At 40.4% G+C, this 23,260-nt stretch overlaps 1 protein-coding gene across 1 annotated transcript in view; it reads right to left on the minus strand.

Annotated features, from left to right (window-relative positions):
- SH3BGRL2 (SH3 domain binding glutamate rich protein like 2) overlaps nucleotides 1-23,260 on the minus strand; it is a 57,646-nt gene that overhangs the window by 16,380 nt on the left and 18,006 nt on the right. The window contains exon 2 of the mRNA XM_059701125.1: nucleotides 1,233-1,418. Coding sequence (XP_059557108.1) covers nucleotides 1,233-1,418 — 186 coding nt within the window. The remainder of the gene's footprint in view (nucleotides 1-1,232; nucleotides 1,419-23,260) is intronic.

Below are 23,260 nucleotides of genomic sequence, written 5' to 3' on the forward strand. Positions count from 1 at the left end.
GTACCCTTGGTTACCACATTCTTCCCTAATAAAATATGAGATCATGATATTTTAAAAAATCCCACAAAACAATAACCTTTATTCTTATTAAATATTTTAGAAACAGTCATAAATATCCTATGAAGGCATATAATATCATCCCTTGCTTACAGATGAGGAAATTTAGGCTTAAAGAGGTAAGTGACTCTCCAAAGGTGTCACAGCCAACATAAAGTAGTAGTAGAACTCAAATCTATCTCTAGTGCTATGTTCAGGAGTCTCCTCTTAACATGTATGTAAGAACTCTGTGCACAATATTTATGGCTTAATGTTTTCATATCTCATTCTTCCGCATGCACACAGGAAACTGTTTCCTTGCAAACCATCAAACACACTCTGTTATCCTTTTTCTCCACCCTAATGACAACCTAGCTATTCATTTCACCTCAAGCACCTGAGCACTGTAGCTTAGCCCCTTGCTCTTCTCCAGGCAATCCTAAAGCACTGGAATATAGGTTCCAAATAAACACTGACTTATATACTTAGAGCTCTGGCAAAAGGCAAATTCTAATTATTCATGAGAAAGAAACTTCTTGAGCCCAGCCTGTGTGGCTCAGTGGTTGAGCATCAACCCATGCACCAATGGCTGGATTCCCTGGTCAGGGCACATGCCTGGGTTTGATGTTTCTATCTCCTTCTCCCTCTCTCTTCCTCTCTCTCTAAAATCAATTAAAAAAAAGAAACTTCTTGATTGTTTTTCTTAACCTAAGAGTAAGAAGGGAAACAGATAATTAGACAAAGGGGACTTCATATGCTACATATAGCAGGAAGGCACCTAATGTATTTTACATGTTCATAATGATCCATCTGGCTTTTTTTTTATACTGTAAAAGGAAAAACACTCAAGAATAATTACTCCTCCTAGTCTGCCCCCCAAAATGTATTAATAAAAAATATGCTTTAAAATTTAGTGCACAACGAAATCATGCACACAGCTTCCCTTCCATCCCCTTTTCTAAAGCAAACAGAGACAAGAAAATTCCCAGACACACATGCACTCAGACTCACACACACTGTCTGTGATCTTGGACTCATTGCCCCTCCTCAACTTCACCCTCCATTAGACTAGTGGACCTGAACAGGCACCGTATGAAGAGGTTACAGTCCTAACTGAAAAAAACCCACTGTACTCTAGGTGACTTTGTGATCTGAGTATTGCAAAGAAATAGAGTAATAACAATCTAGCTACTTACTCCACAGTATCGGTCACCATTAAATATCTGGGGCGGCAGAGGGTTGCCCTGAGCGGGCTTCTTTTCTGGGGGCACGTTTTTGTACATCCACTGCCTCTGTTCTTCTGACATGGTGATGTCCACCTCCTCAAACTCTATCTTGTTGGCTTCCAGAAATCTAACCACATCTTGCTGCTTCTTCTTTATCTAAAAAGAAAAGACAAATAAGGAGAAATGCTCATCTGAAACAATATGTATATATTTCCAAATTGAACTAGATTTCACTTCCCATTGTCAGAGGCCATTGATACAAAAAAAAAACGGCGATTTACACAGGCGCCATGTACTGTCCACTCAGTGGATACCAGCAGAGGTCTAAGCAAGTCCTGACACAGCAATTTCTTCACCTAGACTCCCCAGAACTCTGGGGCACAACTCAGATTGCCTGGAAAAGACTAGGTATGAGGTGAGATTCACACAGTTCTTAGCGGGCCAACACCACTCTCCTTCCCACCCACAGGAGTTGACATTTATAGTCATGAGCGCTCTCTCTGCTCAAAACCATTTGAAAATCATATATAGCCCATCTGAAATGTCGACACTTCATTGATTCCCGGGAGCAGCAACATTTTCATTCCCCTCAGAAGCTTCCTTCAGATATTCCTCAGCTGCAGTCATGGGCATGAAAGCATCCTTTCATCAGTTCACGAGAGAAAAGTGTTTTCCACTTCTGAAGTAAGAGTAAACAGTAAGCACCATTTTATTACGAACTCTATTTCTTAACCCTTTTCATTCTTCTGATCTTTCATGTTTCCGTCCTCAGTCACTAGGGGTCAGGTGTGTTCTTGAAGAGCTGCAAACACATTTGTAGTCCTCGAAATGTTACCAATTTCTTAATTTAAGAACCTATATTAACTATTTTAGGTTAATATGTGAGCACCTAAACACTCATACATTCTCAATACTAGGATACATCAAAGACACTCATACAGCTTCTTTCCATCCATACCTCCCTGCCCTGTACATATACTAATAGATAGCGCGCACACACACATACACAGAGCATTTATTGCTGTATTATAATCATCTACAGCTTAATTGGTCTTTTCTTTCACAGGGTCGCACTAGGTAAAATAGCTGGGTGTTGCCTGGCCAATGTGGCTCAGTGGTTGAGCATCGACCCATAAACCAGGAAGTCAGGATTCGATTCCCAGTCAGGGCACATGCCTGGGTTTTGGGCACGATACCCAGTAGGGAGTGTGCAGGAGGTAGTCAACTGATGATTCTCTCTCATCACTGATGTTTCTATCTTTCTCTCCCTCTCCCTTCCTTTCTCTGATATCAGTAAAAACAAACAAAAACAGCTGCACCTTGTTCCTTTAACTCAACAATGTATCATGAATACGGTCCCATCATTAAAAGTTTTCAAGAGTAAGGCCTGGCCGGCATGGCTAAGTGGTTGAACATCTACCTATGAACCAGGAGGTCACGGTTTGATTCCCAATCAGGGCACATGCCTGGGTTGCAGGCTCAATCCCCAGTGTGGGGCATGCAGGAGGCGGCCAATCAATGATTCTCTCTCATCATTGATGTTTCTATCCCTCCTTCTCCTTTCCTCTCTAAAATCAATTTTAAAAAAGAGTTTTCAAGAATATGAATTTTAATGTCTCCCTGGCAATTCCATCATGTAGATGTACAGTTATCTCCTGTACATATCTGTTGTTGGATATGTAGCATACTTGTAATTTTCACCACTAGGAATAATATCATAGTGAACATCTTTATTTACAAATCTCTTATTGTTTCTCATAATACCACTTTACTTTAGGACAAAATCCTATGAATGAAAGGGCAGAGACAGGGTATATTGCTTTACAATAAGGCTACATCAGTCAAAAAGTACAACCTTCCAGTTATAAAATAAATAAGTACCAGGGATATAAACAGCATGGTAACTGTAGTTAAAAATACTGTATTATAGTTGGAATTTGCTAAGAGAGGTCTTAAGTTTTCATCATAAGAAAAAGAAATTGTAACAGAGGTAGTGATGGATGTTAACTAGACTCATTGTGGTAATAGTTTGCAATATACATATATATAGAATAATTATGTTGTACATCTGAAACTAATACAATGTTGTATGTCAATTATACCTCAATAAAAATACAAGGCCACATTCTATTTATATTCCCACTAGCAATATTTGAAAGTATCCATGTCTCAGCACCTCTCTCTCCTTATAGGCAATATTTGAAAGTTGTACTGAAGAAGATTAAAGTTCAAACAATGTGAGTAACTGGATGTTAACTTATTATACTCATCATATCACAATATATACATATATCAAATCATTACATTGTACACCTTACACTTGCACAACATTATGTCGATTATCTATAGTAATAAAAGTGTAATATGCTAATTAGACCGAACATCCTTCCGGATGAAGCCAGGGCTGCAAGGGAAGCCCGGGTCCCGGGTGCCAGAGGGAAGCCAGTGCCGGCAGCCGGGGGAAGGAAGGCCTACTCTTGCACGATTTTCGTGCATCGTGCCTCTAGTATCTCCATAAAACTAAAGAAAAAAGAAATGGTTTTTGTTCTAAAAATATTTCAAATGCATCATGACACTGACAATGCTCAAGAAGCAAAAGATAGTTCCTCACTGACAATGATAATAACTGACAGTCATGTAAGGAGTAAAATGTAGTTTTAAAGGGGGAAGCAAGGGGAGGCATGGCCATGCTTGTGTTTCAAAGAGATCACTTGTGTTTCAAAGAGATGCAACTTAAAAAAAAGGAGAAATTGTTTTACCATCAACACTGTTATGAAAAGATTTCCAAGATATATATTATATGTAAGTGAAAAAAACAACAAAGAGCAGAATTGTAAGTAGACTAAGCACATTCTTCTGAAAAGAAAAAGGGAGAAAAATAGGAACATATTTGTATTTGCTTGTGTTTACATTTTTAAAAACTCTTGAAGGTTATCAAAGAAATTAACAAAAATGGTTGCTTAGGGAGTCAGGGTAATGGGAACAAAGTGGGACCAAGACTTTTCACTCTCTACCTGCATAAACTTTAAACTCTTTTGAACAGTGTGAACGTGTCAAGGGTCAGAAGATTAAATAGAAGAAACCTATTTTGACAGAGAACTTCATGTGTGCTGTGGTGCAGGCCAGAGAGATGCAGTGTTTTACATAAATCAGGGTCCCCACCAGGGCATGCATGAAGCCAGACTCAGAGCATTTTGTTACTTATTGGCTTCCATGTTTCTTTACACTTAAAAGACAGGCCAGATGATTAAAATAAAATTTTAGAAAAGGGGTAAGGCCAGAAAGTTAACTAATATTACAGCAAATCACTCAAGTAAACAAAAAGGAGAAATTCAACCCAGAGAAGGTTTTCAAGTGGATGTTTGTGACATTAACATCAGGAAGGAAGATGAGTCATGCCGCCAGGCACTGTTAAGATCTGCCTTAAGGTGACTGTGGCCTGGAACTGGGGGAGCCCAGGCTTGAGAGGCAGGGGACCGCCCACCTCAGGAGGCAGGCACTTGGGAGACGGCCAGGCTCTGGGTAATGGAAAGGCTACCCGTGTGGCAACAGGAAGCCATCAAGGGCACTTCATGTGCTGGGCACAAATCCAGAATTCTAATAGCAGCAACTTTATAGTCATTTCCTTAACACAAAGAGCTCTCTTCTCCTCATATGTGACTGTTCTAAAGCTAAGTGTACCTTACAGTCAGTATCAAAATAAATTTGAGAAGCAAATGGAAGAGAAGAATTGTTGGACAATAGTCACTGCCTTCACCCATGTCAATTTAGCCATGAGTAGAAGGAAGGTACTTGTAACTCCTGGTTGGTTTGTTTCTTTTAAACACACTTAGAAGCCATGGAACACAGTGTAATTTACCCAGTAGCCATCTCTCTTTCTGTCTTCATACAGAAGTCTGGTTTTGTTTGCAAAAGTAATGTGCTCAGCTACAAAATGTGTTTACCCACACTCCTCTGCAGCCTGGGGTGATCACATGACACAGTTCTGGCCAATCTGATGTAAGGCAGATGTTCCTTGGGATGGCTCCACATATGAATGGAAAGACAGAGTCCATTCTGCCCTTATCCTTTTCCTGTCTCCCTTGCAGAAATGGTGCTGGGAGGTATAGAAACCATTTTGAAAATGTGAAAACAAACATCACATGCCAACGATGGTCAAAGAGAATGACAGGAGCCTGGGTCCTTGACGACATTTTGCAGGTGTCACACAGTCTTCTGCAGCCTACTCTAAACCCTGGTGTACTAGACAGACAAACCCCTAATCAGTTCAGCCACTCCATATCAAGTTTTCTGTAGTTTGAATCTAAATGCAATGCTATTTAAATTCTTAATTGCTACTTACAATGTCTGTGGACTGAAAGTAAAAGCTCTTACTGCACAGCAGAGCCTAGAAATAAAAGCTGTAAAATATGAATTCAACATAAGTGAACTGAATACCTGTCACTGGATAAACAGATGAATTTTCATTTTCTTCGAAAAACAACAACAAAGTTGTTGAACCTACAACAGGGAGATATCTACAAAAGCACGGAAGGTGCATTCCATCTTACCATTCAAACATATGCCCTTACACATCATCCAACGCTATTAAAGGAACAGACACTGCTACATCCTCAGGCTAGTTCACAGGGAGGCAAGCTATGGCCATAGGCCAAATCTAGTCTTTATATTTTTTAAATTATTGAAAAAAATCAAAACAAATATTTCTTGACAAAACAATATTTCATGTATTATATGAAATACAAATTTCAGTGTCCATAAATAAAGTTGCATTGGTAGACAGCCACACCCATTCATTTACATAATGTCTTATAAGTACCGCGAGCTAACCTATTGCGCCACTGGAGCTCCGGCCTACATAATGTCTAAGGCTGCTTTTGCTGCACAATGGCAGAGCTGAGTAGTTGCAACAGGGACAGTATCATTTCCAAAGCCTAAAGTATTTACCAGCTGCCCTTTACAGAAAAAGTTTGCCAACCTTGGGCTAGATCCCAGATCTTCATTTCCAGCTCAAAGTTCACTTTCTCAGTGAGTAAGTACTTCCCTAATCACCTGATTTTGCATTTTTTACCAGCCACCCTAGAACTTCCCACTTGTCTTCAATGCTTCCTTCTTCACCTTAGCACGTAGCATCTGACATATTGTGTGTTTTACGTTCAGTATTTGCTTGTCCACCTCCCCCTAATAGAGCATAAATTCCAAAGGGCTAGGGATTTTGTCTGCTGGTTTGTTCACTGCTGGATCCCGAGCCTAGAATGGTGACTGACACATAGCAGACACTCAATAAACATTTGTTAATGAACAGACAGGATTCTCACAAGGAGAAGGATGAATGTAACAGCGGTGCTGACTTTCTTATGATTTTAAATGAGATACCTTCACTATCACCTCCTTGGAGAGCCCTCTCTAGCCACATTAGCTGAAGTTTTGTCTAAATTTATTAAAATTTTATTTATTGGTTACTCATTTTTATGATCATCTCTCTCTCCACACAATGTCAGTTCTGTAAGCAAGGGACTGACAAGGAGGCCCTCAGTAAATATTAACTGAATGGATGATTAAAGAATTAGCACTCCAGTGCTGAACATCGAAGATTTCCAGGTGATGATCTCTTGAACATCATTCCTAATTTGAGTTAGGAATAAATGTAACTGAAGTTTCGTCAAACAGAAATATAGATCAAATGCTAGTATTTCTCAATTAATGCTAAAACTATATGAGTTTAAAATCAGTGTATCTAGCATGTTACATCTAACTGGGAATAGCTTAAATAATCAGAAGAATCTCTAGGCCCTGAATGCAAAAAAAGACTTTACTTCTAACATTGACACGGATATTGAAGAAGATTGTATGTGATTGTATATTTAAATAAAAATGCGATTGTAAGTTAATTTTAAGAATTGCAAGTGCATACTATAGTATTTTGTTTTGTCCAAATGTATTTTTATTAAATTGTTGGTGTATTTGCACATTGATGGCCATTGGGAATTAAACAACTATTTCTATGACTCTGCTTTCGATTGCTACCACAGAATTCTATCACCCTTAACTACCTCCCCCAATTATCTCTGGGAGCTCTGAAGCAAGCATCTTTGATGTGCTTTGAAGCTGCCTTCTTAGCCACTGCATCAATTAAGTGCTACTGGTCTGAATGTATCTCCCCCAAATTCATTTGTTGAAACCTAATCCCCAAAGTGATGGTGTTAGAAGGCGGGGTGAAAAGGCAGGGATTTGGTTATGAGGGTGGAGCCATCATGAATGGGATTGGTGTTCCTATAAAAGAGTCCCAAGAGCTCCCTTGCCCCTTCCACCATAGCAAGAAGTCAGCTGTCTGCAACCCGGAAGAGGGCCTTCGCCAGAATCCATACTGGTACCATGATTTTGACTCCCGGCCTCCAGAACTGTGAGAAGGGAATTTCTGTTGTTTATAAGCCACCCAGTTTGTTAGAGCTGCCTGACTGGACCAAGACAATAAATCTTCACCCTTTCAACTCTAGACCTCTGCAAGACCCATGTCTGCTGAAGACCCCAATGCCTGCACCAAGCCCTGGTGACCCACCCGCCCAGGCGCCTGGGTGATGAGCTGTCTGGGCTGCTGGTGCAGAATCTGCTGATGTGGCAGGAACACTCAATGACCCATGGAAATCTGTGAAGATACTTGAATCTGGCAATCTCCTGGCTCCACGAGTCCCTGGGGATTAGATCAGCAGGCGGGCTAAATAAATTACATAGCACTTGACTTAGACTTACCCCTACTCTGTGACACTGACTTCTAAGTCAATTTGCACTCCTCCATTCTCTTCTTGTAGGATTAGTTCTTTCCAGAAGGCTGCCAGTTAACATTAATTAAGCAGCCCCTGACAGATTCCTTCCATAGGCTTCCCAATATGTCTAGTCATGTTTGAATTCTGGGGTGCACACAGATGCTGCAGCACCCTGGGACCTCGGGAGTCACTAATAAATAAAGAGACATAATCAATTTGAATTAAGACAGATTTTTAAAAATTGACATTTCATGTATAAGCAATTGTGGGAAAGCAAGTTCAAAGGCAAAACAAGGCACAAATGGAGGGCAATGAGAAAAATTAATAACAAAACATATTTTAGAGATAGAGTGTCCTACTTTTAATTCTGGCCTTGTCGCTTGAGTAGCTTTGGAGAAATTACTTAGCTTCTCTCTCATTTTCAGTTTCCAAATCTGTTAAATGGACCCAATATCTTTTTTCATTGGTTCATTGGGAGGATTAAATAAGAAAAGAACTAAGCAATAAGAGGCACTTGCTCAATTGTTTCATCCAAACATATTAGCTTTACTTTCTTGCCTTAGATGTAGCCTCCTGAAAAAAATATAGTGACTTCTGGGTACTTTCAAAGGCTTTAGGTATTCGAAGCGACAGCTCTTTATTTCACCTACTTGCACACTTTAAAGATACAGTTTTCTTTTTTCTAACTTGAGGTAAGGCTGACTAAGGTCTTTCATGTATTTCATGAAAGTCAAAGACAGGCAGAAGAAAGAGGAAAAAAAAGATTTTCTTATAACTTGACAAAACTTACAGAAGGGTTGAACCAGACTAAGAGAGGTAGAGGGCCCTAAAATAATTCCTTCTTTCAACTAAAAAGAGAGGAAAGGACTGATAATCTTTCCCTGGTCAAAGACCCCAGAAACTTTCCAGCGATTGAGTAGGGTACCTCAAAAATATATAATTTCCTGGCAAATTCTTCAAGTCTTCACTGTCAGGCTCATTAGGCATTCTATTGTAATAAGAAGACGCAGATGGCAAAATGTATTGTGGCTATTTACTGCCTCTCCTGTGAAGGCTGGGAAACTCAAGCCCCAGGTTTCCCATCCACCCTTGCAGCTAGGGCAGCCATGTGACCCAGATCTGGCCTTTGAGGTGTGACCCCAAGTCTGCTGGGTAGAGCTTCTGGACAAGCTCTCCTGATGCAGCAGATGGATTAAGATGGGAGAGCCCTTATCTCTGCCTTTCCCCCTCCTTCCTGCTAGAGAAACCCAAGTATAAGGTGCAGAGGCAGCCATCTTAAGGCAATGAGCATCAGGAAAAGGCCACCCAAGAGAATTCTAGAAACATAAGCTCTGAACAAATCGGCCTCCAGACTTACCAGGAGAGACCAAACATATCAGTCAGGTTCTCTCTTACTTTCCAATGAACATATACTTAACTAAAACACTTTCTGATGTGGCTCACTGTTGGGGAGTAAGGCAGTAGTGTAGAATAAGAACCAACAAGCCATCTGCTAACTGTCAACATTCTAATGCTGCTTAACTAAACATGAGATTACACATAAAGTACTGTGTATCTAGTGTCCATTTCAGTTTATCTCACCTGAAAGCAAATACCAGGTTACCAAGCCAAAGATAACGACGAGAGATGTTGTCATGCAAGAGATTGAAACGAGTTTTAGGGAATCAGAATGTCAGAAAGATGGATTATGAAATACAGAGCAATTTTTAAAGAACCATTATGATATTTTCTAAATTAAGCAATACAGTTTTTTAAAATATACTTTTTATTGTTGATAGTATTAGAGATATCTCCCAATTTCCCCTCCCTTATCCCTCTACTCCCAGGCCCTACCGCCCCCCACACCCCCCCCAGGTCTTCACTACCCTATTGCCCATGTCCATGGGCTATGCCTATAAGTATGTAAGTTCTTTGGTTTATCTCTTCTCATTCCCCCAACCCCACATTGAGGTATGCCAATCTGTTCCATGTCTCCAGGCTTTGGGTCTTATTTTGATGGTCAATTCATTCTATTCATTAGATCCCACAAGTAAGTGAGATCATGTTATATTTGTCTTTCTCAGACTGGCTTATTTTACTTAACATATTTTCCAGAAACCATAAAAATCTTAGAGGAGAACATAGGCAGTAAAATATCAGACATCTCAGGTAGCAGTATGTTTACAGATACATCTCTTAGGGCAAAGGAAACTAAAAAATGGACTACATCAAAATAAAAAGCTTCTGCACAGCAAAAGAAACCACCATCAAAATGAAAAGGGAACCCACTGTATGGAGAACATATTTGCCAATGATACATCTGATAAGTAAATGTATCCAAGATATATAAAGTACTCATACAACTCAACAAAAGAAAAAACAATCCTGTTAAACAATGGGCAGAAGACCTGAATAGCCATTTGTTCGAAGAGGACAATGTCAAATGAAAAAATGCTCAATGTCACTAATCATCAGAGAAATGCAAATTAAAACCACAATGAGATATCACCTCACACCTGTCAGAATGGCTATGATCAAAAAATCAATAAGCATTACAGTTTTAATTATGGAAAAGATTATCCTTGGTACTTATCAGACACTCTATGTTTTTATTAAATAAACATTATTGAGCTTTAATAAATATTTTAAACATATTTTCATTTTAACCAGGCAACATTTTTGGTCCTGTTTTCTTAATCAACTTATACTGATTTCTTTTTTCCATGTTTATAATGTTGTCATCTTTTTAATTTAAAATTTTTATTAAAAACACATAATCTCATCATGCTGAAGTAATTAATTTTCATATTATCTTCCAAGAATTCATTGTTTAGAAACATACCTTTATATAATTGCTATAAAACATACATGTTGTAGAGTAGAATGTTGTGGTGTATTTATAATAAACTAGAGGCCCGTATGTCCCTCAACCCAGCCTGCACCTTCTCCAATCTGGGACCCCTCGAGGGATGTCCAACTGCCTGCTTAGGCCCTATCCCACACCGGAATCAGGCCTAAGTGGGCAGTCAGACATCCATCTCACAATCCGGGACTGCTGGCTCCCAACTGCTCACCTGCCTGCCTGCCAGATTGCCCCTAACCGCTTCTGCCTGCCAGCCTGATCACCCCCTAACCACTCCCCTGCCAGCGTGATTGACACCTAACTGCTCCCCTGCCAGCTCAATTGCCCCCAACTGCCCTCCCCTGCAGGCCTGGTCTCCACCAACTGCCCTCCATTGCCGGCGTAGTCGCCCCCAACTTCTCCTCCCCTGCTGGCCATCTTTGGCAGCCATCTTGTGTCCACATGGGGGCAGCCATCTTTGAGTTGGAGTGATGGTCAATTTGCATATTATTTTATTAGATAGGATATTTTATAATCTTCAGAGTTATCTTATTGAATGCATCAATTCTATTGAGTATTTATTCTAACATTATCCTACCATTGGAAATCTGAGTGCCTTCTACACTTTTTTCTTTTATAAAAAGGATAACTGCTGAGTGTGCTTTCATGATGACAAACGATATCAGTATGCCTCCCAACAGATACTAAAACAGACTTTCACACAGATACACACACCTTCTTACTTCTTGATTTGTCCCTTCAAGGTAAAGATGATACTTTATCAAGTAATATTCTTTCTTTCTTTCTTTCTTCTTTTTCTTTTATTATAAGAATCAAGTAACTTTCTTGTTCAACTTTTACAAAATGAATTTTAGGGAATGTTTGGTATTATTATTTTGTTAATGAAAACAATACTTGTCTATAAAAACTGTCACTGTGAAAACCTAGTAAGATAATTTTCTAATTTCCTAAAAGTCTTTCACATAAAAATCTTTAGTGAGTTATTTTTAAAACTTTTAAAGCTTCATTGTTGAAAGTATTACATATGTCCTCCTTTCTCCCCCATTGACCCCTTCTACCTCGCCACTCTCCCCCGCCTGTCATAACCACCCCCCTCCTGCTCCGTCCCCTTCCCTAGGCCTTCATTAGTGAGATTTTTAAATGTAAAAATATAACATCTTTCAATTGGTTATCAGGAACAACTAATTGACATCAGGGAAGACAGTATGATTTTTAACTATGAAAATGTTTACCACTGTTACATGACTGATAAATGGGATTGGAAAATGAGTACCACTATTCTTCAACTATAATGATGCTCATTCTCCATATGCATCTATGTATTTTAGAAAGGTACATTTTCAACAATTTAAAAACTGTTAAAAGCAGACTTTCAAACTGTAGTTTTGATCATTAGCTTACATTGTTCTCACTAAAGAAATTTTTGGAAGGCAGAAAAAAGAATTTTAATCATTAAAAAACAAAATTAAGAATATTGTTTCAACAGTATCCCATCATTTTAATTGCTATTTTGTGGACACTTTATTATGCACATATTTTATTAGTACAATAATATATTTATATTAGAGGTCCGGCGCACAAAAATTTGTGAACTCAGAGGGGTTCCTCAGCCCAGCCTGTGCCCTCTCGCAGTCTGGGACCCCTCCGGGAATGTCCACCTGCCAGCTTAGGCCCGCTCCCTCGGGGATCGGGCCCAAACTGGCAGTCAGACATCCCTCTGTCAGCCCAGCAGTCCTTGGGGGATGTCCACTTGCCAGTGGGGAGCAGGCCTAAGCTGCAGTCGGACATCCTTAGTGCTGCTGAGGAGGCGGGAAAGGCTCCCCTCACCACTGCTGTACCGGCAGCTGTCAGCCTGGCTTGTGGCTGAGCATAATTCCCCCTGTGGGAGCGCACTGACCACCACGGGGCAGCTCCTGCATTGAGCCTCTGCCCCCTGGTGGTCAGTGTGTGTCATAGTGACCAGTCATTCCCAGTCTTTCTGCTGTTAGGGTCAGTTTGCATATTACCCTTTTATTATATAGCATAGAGGCCTGGTGCATGGGTGGGGGCTGGCTGGTTTACCCTGAAGGGTGTCCTGGATCAGGGTGGGGGTCCGCTAGGGTGCCTGGCCAGCCTGGGTGAGGGGTTGACGGCCGTTTTCAGGCTGGCCACACCCCCTTTAGGGTGGGGGTCCCCACTGGGGTGCCTGGCCAGCCTGGGTGAGGGGCTGATGGCTGTTTGCAGGCTGGTCAAGCCCCCAGTGGGGACCCTCACCCCATGGGGGTGTGGTCAGCCTGGGTGAGGGGCTGAGGGCTTTTTTCAGGCTGGCCACGGCCATGGGCTGGAAGCAGGTATCTGGGATTTATTTATCTTCTATAATTGAAACTTTGTAGCCTTGAGTGGAGCTCAGGGCTGGCAGGGCAGGCGGGAAGCTTGGCTTCCTCCATTGCCGGGGGCAACCCAAGCCTCCTGCTTGCTCCAGCTCCATGGCCGCCACCATTTTAGTTGGGTTAGTTTGCATATTCGCTCCTGATTGTCTTGCGGGTGTGGCTTGTGGGTGTAGCAGAGGTACGGTCAATTTGCATGTTTCGCTTTTATTATATTAGATAATTTATTTACAATATACAGATATTGGAAATATATTCACAAATAATTTTTTTATTATTGGGGTATGTGATCAAAAAACATTGCAGACCATTGCATGAGAGAAGTGTAGGAGCCAGGAGAAATGGGGGTGCGCAAACACACAAGATTATATATATTTTTCCTTTATAATGTTTGTCTAAATAACTTCAAGCCAGAAGGCAAATCTCTGTTCCAAACATCTGAGAAATCTTGAAGTCTATTATTTTCATTTTTCAGTGTTGTTTTTTTTAATTCAGTTTTAAAAGTCAATTTATAAATTCTTACTTTGCAAAAATAAGGGCAAAAAGTAAACCCCACCATATTTTTTTAAATATGTGTAGTAGTGGTTTTTGTAACAATGTTAGGCTTTGGCTCTGTATGGCTGATATTTTGATATTCTTTACCTGAAAGCATTCTAGCATACCTATGACTGGGAAAATTACTTGGCTCATAAAGAAATCCTAGAAAACTAACCTGGGTTTCGCTGTAAATATAGAAGTATACTATACAGCTAATATATTTTCTATTTTCTATTCATTAACATAAATGAGACAGGGTAATAAATCTAGAGGCAGAAAAGATAGGAATATTAGCACATACTAATGTTGTGCTTGAATCAGGCAAACTGAAGACATCATAACATCTTGCAATATACTTTCTAATCTGTTTTTTCTTCATATTAATACTTTTGCCCTAGAAGATATCATATGCTTCCCGAACTTCAACTATTAACCTTTATAAAATAGAACCCAAATTTGCATTTGAAAATTGACCTCTTTCACAAGAGCCAATCCCATAGTTCCAAAGCCTTTCTAAAAATTTATGCTTAAATGTGTCGCCATCACCTCTAACTTGATTGGTAAAACAAAACAACAGAAATAACAAAAACCTTGTTTTCAAAAGGTCAATCCATCAATTCACAATTCACCTCCTTCTCCTAACTTTCATGCTTCTATTAACAATACACCACTTTGTTGGTGACTCAGCTTGACAACAGAACTGCCTATAAATCCAAAACTTAATTGTTACAAAAATAAGCTACCTAAATGCAAACCTTCCCCCACCACGCACAGAAGTGTGCACACACGCACATACATGTACACACACAATGCACACAATCACGGTATTGTACTTGGTTTGGTAGTACTAACACAGGGATGACGTGAAAGTAGGTGAGGAGGCATGCCTGGCCACAGCAAGCTTTGCAAGCTTGACACAGGTCTGTGAGGGGCCTGATCTCTGCAACTAGTTCATGATTGGTTAGCATGTTGGTGATGATGCCACGGGCAGTGGACTGAGCCTCATCTGGGCCACTTAGTTTTGATTTATGTTCTAGTCCTGGACAGCCAGAAAGGGATTATCTAGTGCAAGTTACTTATCCTATCAAAGTTTCAATTTCCTCATCGGTGAAATGCACATCATAATTCAGCTCAGAGTGTGGTGATGAAAACGAAATGATGTAATACAGAGCTGAGTGCCTGGCACACAGAAAGAGCTCCACACACACAAGTTACGATTATTACTATAGTAACTTTTATTCTAAGGCCATAAACCTCGTTGGCTATTGTTCTTTAGCAGACATCCTGCTCGTCACTCGGAGACCTGGTCCCACTTACTCCACAGGAATTTGGCGTCTCTTTCCCCATTCCTTCACTGGTTCACTCTTATTCATTCCACAAGCACACTTTGAGGATCTAGCACAGTGATGGAGAAGCTATGACACGCGTGTCAGAGGTGACACATGAACTCATTTTTTTGGTTGATTTTTGTTAAATGGCATTTAAATATATAAAATAAATATCAAAAATATAAGTCTTTGTTTTACTATGGTTGCAAATATAAAAAAATTTCTATATGTGACACGGCATCAGAGTTAAGTTAGGATTTTTCAAAATGCTGACATGCCGAGCTCAAAAGGTTCGCCATCACTGATCTAGTAAATACCAGGCTCTGTGCTAGGCATAGGGGGTACACACCTGCCTCTGCCTTACTTCAGCTCACCCCCAAGAAAGCTGTGAATTACAGGTATCAATAGTTAAAGTGCTGACAGTGCCCAAAGTAAAAAACTTAACTTAAACAGAGAGATAATTCACTCTCTGGGAACATATCCTTCGGTAAGAATGAGTTTCCCTACAGATATGAGCATAATGCTGTCACACCAGCAGAACATGTTCTGTAAGGATTTATTTCCCACCCAGGCTCCTGCTGACCCAGCCATACCCCCATCCCAGCCAGACTAAAGCAGACTAAGAGTGAGGAGGAAAGAAAAGGGTCTCCGTACACACACCCTGCAGTCTTGTCATCAGGAGAATGAAGTCCAACTGCTCCATGTAGACTAGCCAAACCCAGGAACAAACAGGCACTGTTTACTGTTGAGTGTGCACAAGAGTAACCTTTTGACTTTCCCAGCTCTGCTGCATACAGGGCTAGGAAGGAATGCTAAAGATAAAACCAGAAAGCGGAACAAGGAGAACCAGAAATTTCAGCCACATAAAGAGTAATTAACAATTTCCCCATGGCAATAACCAAGGACTTAAGAGTCCGTCCTGGTGTATCTTTAAACTGATACACAACATCAATTTAATATCTGCTTATTTTGAGGATACTCACTTGTCTCGCTTTTAGAATTATAGATTAAGATCAAGAAGTTAACATGTAATTAAAACCAATCACTTCACTTAGTTTCCAAACTGAAACTGGGGCAGTTTCAGAGTTTATGGTCTACTGTTCTTGAGTTCAAAAAATATTTCAGAGCAGATCAAAGAGAGCTTACTACTGCCCTGCCATTGGCAGAAGGACCCTTGCCATGAACTCTAATCTAGCCCACCACCAATGAAAATGTTACCTGTATGTATTTTCTGATTGGGAACCAATACTTTCAGAATAGTTTAGGCTACTCCCTTCACATTACAGATCACAGGTTACTGAAACAATATCTACTTATAATTCATGATAGAATGTTAATAGATAGCTAAGTAAGACAATATTAGAACTGAGTCAAAAAAGATAAAGAAGTTTGTAAAATCTGCTACCTCAAATTTAATATTATTTTTCAAAGCTACACTTAAATGTTTAAGTCCTTATACAGTTGATCCTTGAACAATGCCAACCCCCACTAAGTAAAATAAATCCACTTCTAGTTTTGACTCCCCCAAAACTTAACTACTAATAACTTATTGTTGATTGGAAGCTTTACAAATAACAGAAAGTCAATTAACATGTTTTCTGTTATATGTATTATATACTGTATTCTTACAATAAAGTGAGCTAGAGAAAATAAAATAATATTAAGAAAATCATAAGGATTTGGAGAACTTCTGGGTAAGTGCACACAGTTGTCAGGCCAGAAGGGATTGGCACAAAATATTCAAAGTGATGAAAAGCAAGGAAGGACCTACAGTGAAGATTATTCTACCCAGCAAAGCAATCATTTAGAATTGAAGGACAGATAAAGAGGTTTTCAGACCAAGAAAAAAAAAAAAACTAAAGGAGTGCATCACCACCAAACCATTATAAGAAATGTTATAGGGGCTTCCTTAAGAAGTAGAAGGAAAAAAAGATAAAAAATATGAATAATAAAATAGCAGTAACTACATCTTTATCAATAATTACTTTAAATATAAATGAATTAAATGCTCCAATCAAAAGACATTAGATGGCTGACTGGATAAGAAAAAAACCCTTACATATGTGGCCTACAAGAGACTTACTTCAAATCGAAAGACACAGACTGAAAGTAAAAGGTTGGAAAAATATATTTCATGAAAATGAAAACAAACAAAAAAACGGGGTAGCAATACTTATATCAGACAAAATAGACTTTAAAATGAAGGCTGTAACAAGAAACAAAGAAGGACCCAGCATTTTCCACTTCTGGGAATTTATCCAAAGAAACCCAAAACACGAATTTGAAAAAGGCATATGCATCCCTATGTTCATTGCAGCATTACCTACAGTAGCCAAGATAAGGATGCAACCTAAGTGTCCTTCAATAGATGATTAGATAAAGAACAAGTGGTACATATACACAATGGAATATTACTCAGCCATAAAAAAATAAAATCTTGCCATGTGCAACAATATGAATTAACCTAGAGGGTATTATGCTAAGTGAAATAAATCATACAGAGAAAGTCAAATATCATATGATTCCACTTACATGTAGATTCTGAAAAACAAAATAAGTGAACAAACAAATCAGAAGCAAACATATATACAGAGAACATTTTGATGGAGGGGGGTGGGGGGATGGGTGAAAAAGGAAGGATTTTAGAAGTACAAATTGGTAGTTACAAGTCATGGGGATGTACAGTATAGAATAGGGAATCTCTCTCTATATATAAAAGCCTAAGCAACCATTATGGCGGAACAACCAGAACGAGCGGTCCCTATGATGCACACTGACGACCAGGGGGCAGACGCTGAAAGCAGGAGCTGCCCCCTGGTGGTCAGTGCGTTCCCATAGGGGGAGTGCTGCTCAGCCAGAAGCCGAGTTCACGGCTGGCGAGCATAGCTGCGGTGGTGGGAGCCTCTTCTGACTCGGCAATAGCACTACCGAGCAGCGGCAGCAGGCACAACAAGCCAGGATGACCATGAGCAGCGTGGTGCCCAGCCCCGGTTTGGGCTCCTTCCTGGCCACCAGCTGCTTGGCACACTGTTACATCCCCTGAGGGGTCCCGGACTGCGAGGAGAAAGAAAGTTAATACCTGGGTGCATTAGAGGAAACTACAAAAAAAATAAATAAAAATAAAAAGGCAGAGAACATCTTAAAAGTAGTCAGAAGAAAACCGGCAGGGGGACACCCCCCAAGGGGTCCCAGACTGTGAGAGGGCACAGACAGGGCTAAAGGATCCCCCAGCTCCCCCAGTGCAAGAATTTCGTACACCAGGCCTCTAGTAGTCAATAATATAATAACTCTGTATGGTGTCAGCTGACAGTCTTATGGAGGTTCCCTTGTAGGCCACTAACTGCTTTTCTCTTGTTGCTTTTAAGATTTTCTTTTTGTCTTAACTTTTGGCATTTTAATTATGATGAGTCTTATTGTAGGACTTTTTGGGCTTATCTTGTTTGGAATTCTGTGTTTCCTGGACTTGTATGTCTGTTTTCTTTACCAAGTTAGAGAAGCTTTCTGATATTCTTCTAATGCAGTGGTTCTCAACCTTCCTAATGCCACGACCCTTTAATACAGTTCCTCCTGTTGTGGTGACCCCCAACCATAAAATCATTTTCATTGCTACTTCATAACTGCAATTTTGCTACTGTTATATATCGTAATGTAAATATCTGATATGCAGGATATATTTTCATTGTTACAAATTGAACATAATTAAAGCATAGTGATGAATCACAAAAACAATATGTAATTATATATGTGTTTTCCGATGGTCTTAGGCGACCCCTGTGAAAGGGCCGTTCGACCCCCAAAGGGGTCACGACCCACAGGTTGAGAACCACTGTTCTAATGGGTTTTCAATTCCTTGCTCTCTCTCTTCTCCTTCTGGTACTTCTATGATATACACATTGGTATATCTGATATTGTTCCAGAAGCCCATAAACTATCCTCATTTTTTGAGATTCTTTTTTGTTTTTGCTGTTCTGAATAGGTGTTTTCTACTATCTTATCTTCCAAATCACTGATTCAATCCTCTACTTCATCTAATCTACTGCTGATTCCCACTAATGTAGTCTTCTTTTCAGTTACTGTATTTTTCATTTCTAACTGGTTCTTTTTTATGTTTCCTATCTCTTTGTTGAAGTTCTTATTAAGCATCCTTAAAACCAGTGTTTTGAACTCTATCTGGTAGACTGCTTGTCTCCATTTTATTTAAATGGAATCTTTGTTTTCTTTTCTTTCATTTTTGGGACTTATTTGTCTCCTTGTGTTGACTGCCTCCCTATGTTTGTTTCTTTGCATTGAGTAGTTTCTATGTCTCCCAGTCTTGGTAGAGCGCCTTTATGTAGTAGGTGTCCTGTGGGACCCAGTAGTGCAGGCTTCCTGGTCACCTGAGCCAGGTACTCCAGGTGTGTCCTTTCTGCGGTTTGGTGTGCTCTCCTGTCGTAGATGAGTCAACATATTTGTTTGACAAAATGATAAAACTGAGGTATGGACGTTAGTTAGTTAAGTAACTTACCCCAATTACTCACTACGTAAGTAGCAGGAGTTGGGAACAGAAGTCACATCTCCTGTCAAGCAGCCCAACAGCCACACACTTTACGTTTAGGAGATGAGGCACTCTTGTGCCATAATATCATTCCAAATGAAAAAGGCAATGCCTTCTGCTCCATATATTATTTCAGGCAACTTGTTTCAAGGTATTAGCAAGGAAGCAGTTAAGGTTCAAAAATTAAACGTTTCAGGAAACACATAATGCATTATGACCAGGAGCTCTAAAAACACAAGGGTGGAAAATAAAGCCACACCCAGATATGGCCCTAGCCGGTTTGGCTTAGTGGATAGAGGTTCAATCTGTGGATGAAAGGGTCCTGGGTTCAATTCTAGTCAAGGGCAGGCTCCTCCCTGGCCCAGGCCCTGGTCGGGGCTCGTGCAGGAGGCAACCAATCAATGTGTTTATAAGAGACATATGTAATACTTTAAACAATAAATAATTAAAAAAATGTTTAGCCTCAATTACAGCACTTATATCAGTAACAAAGTTTGGTGCACGGATCACACTTTGAATAGCTCTGCTCCAGGACTGACTGATGTAGAAACTGACTGGGTCTTTACAGAAGGGTTTATTTCCACTAAACCACCCCAATATTGCTCACACTTCCTATATAAGTTCTATTTATTCTTCACAGCTCAGACCCAAGCCCACACTGTGCTCAATTATGTCTATACAGTGGTTCTCAATTGGGAGTGATTTTGTCCCATCACTTCCACAACCAGGGGACATTCATCAATGTCTGGAGACATCTCTGGCTGTCACAGCTAGGGGATACTACTAGCATCTAGTAGGCAGGGGCCAAGGATGCTGCTAACTATCCCATGATATTCAGGAAAATGACCCACAAAAAAGAATTACCTAGCCCCAAAAGTTAAGAGTGGCAATGTGGGAAAACCCCAACTTACACCAACCACTTCCCTCCCAGATCATCTCCTTCACCAAACTCATCTGTGCCTCTTTCCCCAACTTAACTGTAAATTCCTCCTGAGGATGAAGACCAAGAGTGCATCACACCTGCATCCCACAGGGGGCCAGTAGGATAGCTTCAGAGGAGCTGCTCATCACATACATACCTGCCGGCTGATCTATCTCCTTTCCCACATGCTTGGTGGAATACAAATGCCTAGAACTAATTTCTCTATTAACACATGTATGAAACTACTCTTGGTCACCATTACACACACACACACACACACACACACACACACACACAAACTTGTATTACTTAGCAATGTGAAGCCGTAATAAAACATTAGCAAGATGTGGGTGGTTTGATTTTATAGTTTTTACATTCCCTGTCAAGACTACATGTTTACTTCCTTAACGAAAAAAGTCAGCCAAGTGCAAAATATGTTTAGAATGCCACCATAAAAATTATATACGACCGTTCATACACATGCTTCCTGTTAATTAGAGGGTACTTCGCAGAAAAGCTGCTCTGGCAAAACTTGCTGTAATAGTCAAATCCTCTACAGTAAAGAGGACATCCTGATGGGCACAGTATTTTCCACAGGCAAGCATGCAGGACTTCAGCCAAAAGCTGTGCCTTCCTCCACAGCCAGAGATGCTGCTCTGTAACACAGCGGGTTCTGGAATATGTTATTCCCGTTTCTACATCAGTCCATCCTCAAATGTGTGAAAATGATCTTATAAGATGATCTAGAAACTACTTTATTTACATTTGAAAAATAATTGGGGTGACGACAGGTTATTTTCACAATTACATTTTACAGGGGATCGTATAATTAGTTCATATTTCCATAGTAGGCACAAATGATACCCCTAAGAGAAAGTCTGGATGCTCTTGCCTGCATTCTATGGACCCGCTCCCTCTTGGGTTGGCCATATCATCAGCTTTCTCTGCCCTCCTTGGCCTAAATAGTAGGCCTTGTCTGCTGAAATTCAACCATCCAACTTCAGCTGGACACAATTCTGTTTCAACCCTGCACAAACACCACTAGGAGCTTTTATAGCTTCCTCAAATCTCCATAGGAACTCACTCTTCCCACAGATGAGCCTAATTCCTAATAAGATAAAGTGTGTTGAAGAGTGCCTCCAAATTCTGGTGCCTGCATCTCAAATTTCTTTATATCTTCAGTCATATGAGTCTGCATTCCATATTGGCTCCAAAGAGTAAGCAGAGAAATTAAGAAAGGAGAATGAAAGAGAGAGAGAGAGAGAGAGAGAGAGAGAGAGAGAGAGAGAGAGAGAGAGAGAGAGAGAACACACACAGAGGGTCAACACAAAGAAAAATCAGCCCTAGCCGGTTTGGCTCAGTGGATAGAGCATCAGCCGGCAGACCAAAGGGACCCAGGTTCGATTCTGGTCAAGGGCACATACCTTGGTTGCAGGCTCCTCCCCAGCCCAGGCCCTGGTTGGGGTGTGTGCAGGAGGCAACCAATCGATGTGTTTCTCTTACATCAATATTTCTCTCTGTCTTTCCCTCTCTCTTCCACTCTCTCTAAAAATCAATGGAAAAATATCCTCCAGAGAATTAAAAATAAATAAATAAAAATCAGACTCTTAAAGGTCAAGGAGCCTTTGTTCACTCAACAGGTTCTTACAAGACCTTGTGGGGACCTTTCCATGTGCTAGACATTGCCCTAAGAACTAGGGTAACACAGGTGACAAAAAAAGGCCTTTACATTGATGCAATGCATAATGTAATGGAGGGGTGTGTATGTGTGTGGTGTGTGTGTGTGTATGTGTGTGTGTGTGTGTGTGTGTGTGTGTGTGTGGCGGGGGGGCGTGGGCGGGGGAGAGGTGGAGACAGGGCTTGCCAACAAGTAACTTCCATATGAAACTACCAGTAACATGGACCCGGGCTGCCAAAAGGCGGCACTCTGTGGGGAAGGTGCACAGAGAGGGCTGCAAAGCTACAGCAATGTGTAAAAAAAGAACAAAAGCACAGCATCAGAAATATAAAAAGAAGGAATATAAATACACAGCTCATATGGTGAGGAGGAAAAAGAGTCTATATGGGAAGGTAGAGAGAAAGGAAAATGGCAGGCAAAAGAGGAGTTGAACATGGAGACAATTAGGAGCAAGTAATGTTATTTTCTCCTGGAAGTGGAGATTGAGGTTTTCTGCATAATTGAAGCTCACCCCTTTAGACAGAAACTTATTATTTTATTTTAAACTATTTATACTTTAGGAATCTTTCTAAAATGCACCCCATGTTCCTGCATTGTTCAGCAGAGTACATCAAACCAAAATAAGCCAAACCTGATTTCATCTGTTCTGGATGAAGAATCACCATTATGATCCATTTTTGTACTTTGATGTGGTGCACTGATATCCTCCGAGTCCACTTCTGTGTAAAAGCCTGCTGTTACTTTATACCAAACCGTGCTTTTGGAATTCTCCAGTCCTGCCTTCGGAAGGCAGTTGTCATGGGTCTGAGCTTCCTCTCAGTGGGGCCCACGACCACTGTGGCCTCTTTTATATACAGTTTTCTGGGTGAGGCTGTGAAGGGCAGCACTTGACCCTGCAGAATGGAGAACAGCTCATCGCCTCTTAGTGGCCTGTCTGCTTCCTTCTAGGTCTCCAGCCTCATTTCACACGGGGGTTCTAGAATTCTGATATCTGGATAAGAGAAGTAATACTCAAACAAAATGATCT

The sequence above is a fragment of the Myotis daubentonii genome, chromosome 6 (genome assembly GCF_963259705.1).
Source record: "Myotis daubentonii chromosome 6, mMyoDau2.1, whole genome shotgun sequence".
In the NCBI taxonomy this organism is placed as follows: domain Eukaryota; kingdom Metazoa; phylum Chordata; class Mammalia; order Chiroptera; family Vespertilionidae; genus Myotis; species Myotis daubentonii.